General features: G+C 37.0%; 1 protein-coding gene across 1 annotated transcript; it reads left to right on the top strand.

The window, feature by feature from the left end:
- The first annotated feature begins 2,999 nt into the window (after positions 1-2,999).
- On the top strand, positions 3,000-7,433 carry LOC114526562 (52 kDa repressor of the inhibitor of the protein kinase-like). The gene is made up of 2 exons (XM_028548162.1): positions 3,000-3,627; positions 7,411-7,433. Exons 1-2 carry the CDS (start codon positions 3,000-3,002, stop codon positions 7,431-7,433), a joined length of 651 nt encoding a protein of 216 aa, XP_028403963.1.
- Positions 7,434-8,773: the final 1,340 nt, after the last annotated feature.

Here is an 8,773-nt window from a genome sequence, read left to right as displayed (position 1 = left end):
TAGGATATTCTCCTTTTTGAAAGCTTAGATTAAGAAAATTTGTAAATGATTTATGAATGCCACTACTGCATAGTTTGAGGATGTTGTTTCCAATACCGTCAGGACCACAAGCTTTTGTAATATCGACCCTCTCCAGTAACATCAGAACTTCTTGTTCTGTTGTATGAATTATTGATAATGTTTTATCAGACTGGAAATAGGTTAATAACGGTAACTGACAATTACTATTGTTAATTCTAGACTGATTGTAATTCGTTTATTGATCTTGGTAAAACATTCACAGTTGAGTTTACATTTGCTGGGACATTTACAACATTTCCATGTATTTTAAATTGACCTCCTCTTGGAAGTTCATGAATTTGCATGAAAGGTATGCGTGGAGAAATTAATCTTTCTTCAAGGGAGGTAAGACTTAGTAGATCAGATTTTTGTGGGAATTTCATACCATTAGCTTTCGAACATGCAGGTACCTTCCCTTCTTTCAAGTTCGAGTGGCAAGTGTAACAAATCCATTCAACATTGTCAATACTTTTAACATTAGTAAGACAAAGCTTAAGAATATTCTCAGTACACATGTCATAAGAACTTGGTTTGCACATCTTAACAGATGTTCTGTACCATAACTGATCACAACATGTACAGATATACTCAGGGCCAGATTTGACAAGATCATGAAATGCCTGAATGTATTTTTGTCTCTCATTGACATCTGAATATATCATTTCTTGTGGATCATATTTGGGTCTCTTACATTCTAATTCATGCTGTACTTTACCATGATTAAAACTGCATCTTTTTCGCTTCATTGACTCTTTTTCAGTTCTCATGGAACTTACTTTTTCTTTTGGGCTTTCTAACTTCTCTGCTAGTTCTACCTCAACTTTACCAGTATTTTCACTTTTGCCTTGTTTCGAGAACATGTAGTTGTAGAAACATAGTGAAGTTCAAAATGAGTTGTTTGCTATACTTTCAACAAATTGTTCTGGATGATTTCTAATGTAATCTACAGCTGATGAGCGTACAATTTGATGAAAGTTTGAATTTTGAAATAATTGATGAGAAACTGCCCTAAAGAAACAATTTAGTACAACATCATAGTGAACCCCAGTTAAATTCTGTAGGTAAATTCCCATTTGACTAGATACTGGCAATCTATCTAACATAGTTCGAGAAAATTTAGACCATTTATAAATGTTACCAAACTGTGAATAAACATAAATATCTACATTGAAGAGGGAAGTGGCTGCAAAGATTTCAATATCAGTCCCCCACACACCACAGTTCCTCATGTTACTCATGGTTAAATAATCATGAACTGAACTATTAATATGAGACCTAAGGACATGTTCTATGCTGTTCATGTGATCCACTATTTTTTGTCTTAAATCATGTGGTATGTTTGTCTACAGGTTAAAAAATATGACAATGCTCTAAATAAACAATTGCCATCCCCTGTAATCTGACAAAGTTTCGCTGGATTAGCCAGTGGTTTTGATGTCGTTTCATTGCGTCCAAATATAAGTGGGACATTCATCAAAGAGCATAATGACTGCTGAAATTTTCCCGATAAAGGATAAAATTGAAGCGATCTATTGATACACAGACGAGACTCGTTCATGATAAATGATAGCACACAGCACTACAAACGCAAAGCGCAGTCCACATATAAAAATATAGAACGTATTGAAACTTACGTGACGTTTTTGTATTCGGTGATCTCTATATCATGAATAATTAAATAAACACGATCAGCACTTGTAACACAATGGTAAGAAACGAAAGAAACAGTGAAAACAATGTGAAACGGTATTGAAAACAGAGGCGCTTGTGAAGCAGGAGAAATATTGTGTGTACGTTTGTGTATTGACCAAAATATTGTGACTTTTTTGTATTCGGTGATCTCTATATCATGAATAATTGTTTTTCGGTGATCCCTATATCATGAATAATTAAATAAACACGATCAGCACTTGTAACACAATTGAAAGAAACAGTGAAAACAATGTAAAACGGTATTGAAAACAGAGGCGCTTGTAAGGCACCAGAAATATTGTGTGTATGTTTGTGTATTGACCAAAATATTGGCAACACTTCAGCCAAAAGGTATATCAGTGTGTTTAACAGCAGATCCGATGGGTCAAGCAGCAAAAGAGATAACAATTAAGTCAACTAAAAAAATCACTCACCTTTTCAGCATATGTCCTTGCAATTGTAAGAGCAATTGAAAGACCGCATGGTACAACAGTCCAGCCTGATTTCCGGTTCTGAAAGACCCGAACGCAGGCAAACTGTGCGCGCAAAGCAGGCTGGTTGTTTCCCATTGTTCAACTGCCCCACACTCAAGTAACCACAATGACTCACAGATATTGCTACGCAACATCCGTGAGTCAAAAATGATGATGGTTTCTCTTAAGTTGTGGTTTTTCATTAAGTACATGTAAATAGAATGATGGGTCAACCATTTCTTTTTTTGAAAACGGTTATTTCACTTCTCCTATCCCAAATGATGATGGCTCTACATGATCATGTAGCAAACAGTTTGGGCTTGCACCAAGCCATGGGGCTTCAGTGTTAACAAATAACCCACACTGAACACATGCACTCATCATCAGGTCTTAAATTCTTTTGCTCTAAATATATTTGAATGGCTGTCTGCTCATTACTGTTGCCCCACTGACAGGCGTCTGGGGGCTTAGTAACATTACTTGCTGGTAAGATGATTTTGCTAAGAAGCAGGGGTGGATCTAGACTAGTGCCACTAGTTTCTGGAAACTAGTCAAATGTTGCCAAACGTGTGAATTTACAACCATATTTCTGTATAATAACCTTGCGAAATCCCCTTTACATACAATATTTTTACTGCACCACACACCCAAGGAAACGGAAAATCGCCGCTAACCTTCTGGACAACGGCTGTAACGCGTCTCCAAAATCACTCGTCCGGAAAGTGGGAAACACACAACTTCTGTGTGGTGGCTATGGCAAACTTTATGGACATGATGGCACGACGCACTGTTGGGATTGATGAACAGTTAAACCAGATAGCTCAACAGCAGATCCAAAAAAATCGTGAGAAGATGAGGTCTATTATTAAGACCGTCGTCTTTTGTGGTCATAATGCCGTGGCATTGCGAGGTGCAAGAGATGACAATCCCGACGACGAAACTCTTCAGGGTAACTTCCAAGCTTTGCTGGCGTTTCGTGTTGACAGTGGAGACAAGACGCTACAAGAACACTTTGAGAATGCCCCTCGAAATGCTACCTACCGTTCGAAAACGATACAGAACAAGATCATTAACACTGTTGGCAGCTACATAACTTCAAAGATCTCAGCAGAAATTGTAGAAAGCAAGCTGTTTTCAGTGGTGGCAGACGAGGCAGCTGATATCTCCAACAAAGAGCAGCTCTCTTTAGTGCTACGATTTGTTGACTCAACTCAACAGATTCGAGAGGAGTTTGTTGGCTTCTACCATTGTGAAGCTGGAACCAGTGGAGTGGCATTGAAGAACATGATCCTGAAGGCTGTAGCTGACCTTGGTTTGTCAATGGCCAACTGCAGAGGGCAGTCTTATGATGGTGCTGGCAATACGGCAGGAAAGTACAATGGTGTTTCTACACTTATCCAAGGTCAGTTTAGGAAAGCATTGTATGTTCACTGCATGAACCACCGCCTCAATCTCTGTGTTGCTGACACTTGCTCCAATTATTTAGTTAAAGACATGATGTCTATTGTAAGGAGCCTTTCTTCTTTCTTCTCTGGTTCTCCTAAATGGCAACAGCATTTAAAGGAGAAGGTTAAGTCATTGTTGCCCTCTTCCAAGCATGAAATTTTAATTAATGTTTGTGAAACCAGGTGGATTGCTCGCCTGGATGGCTTGGATAGAATTGTTGAGCTTCTTCTCCCAGTTGTATGTACAATAGAAGATATTGCTCACAATAGGAAAGGGGGGGATGAAGAACCTGATTCTGGTGACTGGAATCAAAAGAGCAAGGCAGCTGCTATAAAGATGCTGCATAGTATAACTTTTGAATTTGTAGTTACTTTAGTCATAGTTAGGTATATACTAGACCTAACTAGACCTGCAACTGTAAAACTGCAAAGGAAAGAAATGGACCTTTTGAAGGCTCATTCAGAAATTTCATCTTTGAAGAGAGCTCTTCAAGACTTGAGGTCCAACATTAATAGAGAACACAATAAACTCTATTTGGAGGCAGTGGAACTTGCAGCTACAATTGGGCTTGACCCCTGTAAGCCCAGAATTATTCCAGTACAAGCACATAGAAATAATAATCCATCAGATTCTGTTGAAGGGCATTATAGAGTAAATCTTACTGTTGTTTTTCTTGATCATGCATTGAATCAACTTGAAACTAGGTTCCCTCCTGAAGCCTATACATGTTATAGTGGGTTTTCTATAGTGCCTACTATTATGTTGGCAAACCCATCTACCTGGAGAAATTCTGTTACAGAATTCTGTAATTATTATTCAACCGATATTCCAAATGTTATTGGCTTGCCTGCAGAATTAACTTTATGGCAAAGAAGGTGGGAAGAGAAGGTTGCAGAAGTTGGTATTAACAATCTTCCTGATAGGGTATCTAAAACTCTAACAGCTGTAGACCCTCTAGCTTTTCCAAATATTTTTACTATTTTAAAATTATTGGCAACTATTCCTGTCACCTCTTGTAGCTGCGAGAGGTCTATTTCATCTCTTAGACTTCTTAAGAACTATTTAAGGAACACCACAGGTCAGGAGAGATTAAATGGTTTGACCTTAATGCATGCACATAAGGCAATTTCCCTAGATTATGACAAGATCGTTGATATGTTTGCTTCCCTTCATCCAAGAAGAATGAGGATGGTGCACATTTTATGTAGTGATGACTAATTCATCATTTTTGTGTTTGTTTCTGTATATAGATGTGCATGAAATTGTATTATTGATAAAACAGCTTAGCATCAAATGTGGTATAACAACTGCCCGACCTTTCAACCTGAGGGCCTTCGTTAGAAGAGTTAGTATGATTTTTTCCAAATCCCAATTTCTTGTCTTCCTTGCCTCCTTCTTGAGGTCCCTTCTTTTGAGATGGTGGTTTGCTGTGACATACTAACATATATAATAAATACCATTATTAACAACAAGATTTGCAGAAGAAGCACACATCTTAAAACGTTTTTGAAATGTTCCTTGCTCACAATGGTGAACAGCATATGATTCATACGAGTAAAGAATCTGGTCATCCAATGATATCCTGTTATATAACCTGAAAAGAACATTGTAGTTGTGTTCCAGTTCATAGCATACTACATTGCCAGTGCCATTGTTAACCCAACATTCCTCATGGCTGATGTGAAGATAACAGAAGAAGAACTGAAGAAGAATGATGTAAACCTAATTTCTTCAAGGTTCCGTTTAGGAACCGCAAATGCCTTGAAAGAATATAAACCTAAGATCGATTATCTCTTGTGTTTTCTGCAGTTGCTAGCTTCAATTGGTGGGTTGACTTCCAAAAATTCAAAACCATCACACATGCTGTTTTTCAATGAAAACCAGCTTATTTTAGCAATTTTTTGGCCTAATGGAACTTTCATATTTTAATAAAAAACTGTTTGAAAAATGCCCAGAATCGCGTTTCAGAGGTTCTGGAAATCAAAATTTTCCGGGGGGACATGCCCCCGGACCCCCCTAAGGGGGGCTCGCGCCTACCGGCGCTCGATTTAGTGCGCGATGGAAACTAGTCACAAAATATCTAGATCCACCCCTGCTAAGAAGTGAAGTAGGGAATACATTCTCTCTTCGTTTCATTACAGTACCAAAATGTGAGGCAGTTAGACGACCTTATTGTTCATTAAACCATAGTTTACATTGGGATTGACCTCTTGTAGTGCATTCAATATCAACCATTTTTTCTTTGGTTGTATAAAGAGTGCTTTTAGTATATGGCATATACTCCTGAGAAGGTAAATATTTGCACACTTCTGTAAAGTCAGGAACAGTAATTTGTTCCAGTATAGATTTTCAAATTTCAACATTGTACATTTGATTTCCAATAGGTCTGCATCATTAAATGCCTTTTTAGAAGGTAATTCCTCAACAAATTCCTGATAGTGGAATGGTTCACAATTATTAGATGCTAAAAGGCCCTGCAAATAATCACAGTGCCAACAGTTTTCAAACCATCTTCTAGTTTTTTTAAATCTTTCACATTTACATGCTTAGCAAAAACAGGTGCTGGGTTGTTGTATTCTGCAACATAATGCTTCTCTGTCTTGGAAGTTGCTTTGCTAATTTTTACTTGGTCAAAAAGCACTGCACTGTCAAGTTTCTCACTAGTATTAGGCACATGCCACTGTTGTAAAAGTTGTGTACATGTTAAGTCATCTAAGACTTTAGGTAATTCAAGTTGAATATAGTCCAAAATTTGGAACAATAGGGCAGCTACATGTTTACAGCAGCCACCTTTTCCTGCTGTACAAGTACAACTTGCATGGGATAATTTACCAGTGTCTTGGCCTAGGTGAACATATACAGCATAGTGTGCTTTTTTCAGAGGCATGCACAACACTTTTAAAGAGGAAAAACTTTTCCTGGCCTAGGTTTGACTTTAACTTGGGTAACCATCTTATATTTAATAGCCGTACTTTTTATGCTTGTGAGCATTCGGTGGTTTTCCAAGTTTACTTGAGTGGTCAGTTATCACATGTTCAAGCAATAATGCATGTGTAAATGGGGGAATACCACGAAGAATTTGAGCTAAATGTTTTTGATATTTAGTGCTTTTACCGGATCTTCACGTGGTTTCTGATTACACCTCTTCTCTCGAGCGCGTTCAAAGTTCAAAGTATTAAGTGATGTTTTGTTACTCTTCACATGAAGCCAAACATTTACATGGACTCTTACAACAAAGACAAATAGCATATTTCAAAAACAAATATCCATGTTACCAAAAAATGTTTCATTTTGTTACTGCTCTGGGCCTGTATTTCGCTAGGCGGAATTTTGCGCCCAAACAATGTTTTTTGCGCGGAAACTGAAAAGTACAATACTTTCAACTTTGTTGCGGGGAAAATGTCGCTATATATATATGCGCGCAAAATTCTACCTAATAATATATTACTATTATTGTTAATATTCCTGTTGTGATTCGTATGTTAAAATATTTTTAAAACTAGCTGCTTCTAAAGACTTTGACTTCAACGAGCTGTAACTCGCAAGACAACGTTCTCTCCTTTACCCTTGACAGCAGGAAAAACGCTCCCGGGTCTATCCTCAGTGGGTCCATCCATCACTGGGGGAATTGGTATTCATGACACTGTAAAATGGCTATTTTCAGATGATTCGTTTTTGCCAAGTGCAATCTACAAATCCTTTGGGCAATTGAACATTTATAAATCTTTTTTCTTTATAGCAAATTTACTCGCGAAATCATAATATAAACCAGCCTATTTTAAAACAAATTAGAGATAAAAGTTAGAACTTGATATAGCATATATTGACCTACATATTGACGTGATTGACAGTGTTCTCGCTCACAGGTATTAATTCATGTACAGCCCCAGCAAGTTAACGCTCACTTTACGTGTTTTAAACCTGCTATTGCTATTAGTTAAAATGGATTTAGTTTACTAACATTTCATATAACAGTTCACTTGGACCCTAAAATGAACTTGCTCCAATAGGAAAAATTTAAGATTGGTTTTATAGAGTTGAATACTAGCACCGAGCATCACCTCATATTCATATGTTGATATCGCTTGAAAATGCACCTGTGTTTGGTGTTAATAAAGATGAAGATGTTGTTGCTTATATTGATAGCATAATTACGGTTTTTTCCTCATTCATCATTCTGAAATCTTCAACTGACTTAAAAGGGTCAAATACTGTTAAACATTGTAGCATTGTCGACCAACATGCAGGTATGTATTTTGGTCTTTGAACAATTTCTTGGTGAACAAGCTGAAAAAGAATTTCACTGATGTTCTCTGCATTTGCAAGACAAAAGCACTTGTAAGAATTTAAAAATTCTAATATATCTTTATTGCTGCAGAGCGAGCGAGCCTGAAGAGAGCGAGCGTAGCAGCAGTCCAATTTGTGCAGAGAGGGGGTTCTGAACTAAATTTTATTTAGCGCAAGGACTTGTGGTCGTGCGCCTTTTTTATTCGTAGAACACAAATTTTAAATTCGCTCATATCCATGTGCTTTTTGATTTTGATGGACAGGATCTTCAAATTTTTGTTAAACTTTAAAGCTTCTGTTCTATTTTGACTATTCAAGGTAAGATATTTTCATCTTTCGTTTACATGTTACGTTTACAATTATAACTTGTATATGTTCATCAAACGCTAAAAGCATACAATCAATCATAGCTAGATTCAAGCTGTTTATAAATACGAACTATATAAATTTATCTAGAATATTAAGATGTACTATCCAATTTGCTAATTGTTTTGCTTGAGCAGTTGAGGTGTCAGTGCTGTGAAGCAAATCAAGTCTTACATACAGATACCTTAAAGTCTTTTTTATCCGTTGACATTTGTATTCTTTTGCTGATTTCAATATTTTGCATCAAATGATGTTTCAAGTATGCGGCTTGACGCTTGCAAGTCGTGTTTAATAGTCATAGTCGCAGATAAAATATGCAATTGATCGTCTAAATTGCCTGACTGTCAGAATCACTCAGATTTGACTTATTTTATATTAGGTTACTGTAAGCGTAGGCATATGTTTTTATTCCTATTTTACAATGAGCTAAATGTTTTTGATATTTAGTG

This window comes from Dendronephthya gigantea, unplaced genomic scaffold (genome assembly GCF_004324835.1).
Source record: "Dendronephthya gigantea isolate DGI-Jeju-01 unplaced genomic scaffold, DenGig_1.0 000039F, whole genome shotgun sequence".
Classification (NCBI taxonomy): domain Eukaryota; kingdom Metazoa; phylum Cnidaria; class Anthozoa; order Malacalcyonacea; family Nephtheidae; genus Dendronephthya; species Dendronephthya gigantea.
Note: the sequence above shows the minus strand (reverse complement) of the source record. Positions and strands in the feature narration are given on the sequence as shown.

Bases quoted from the DNA above. Each gene is read 5' to 3' on its own strand.
- LOC114526562 (XM_028548162.1), top strand. From the start codon at position 3,000: ATGGCACGACGCACTGTTGGGATTGATGAACAGTTAAACCAGATAGCT. The intron at 3,628-7,410 runs GTCAGTTTAGGA...TTTTCTTTATAG, and splicing joins TGTTTCTACACTTATCCAAG to CAAATTTACTCGCGAAATCA.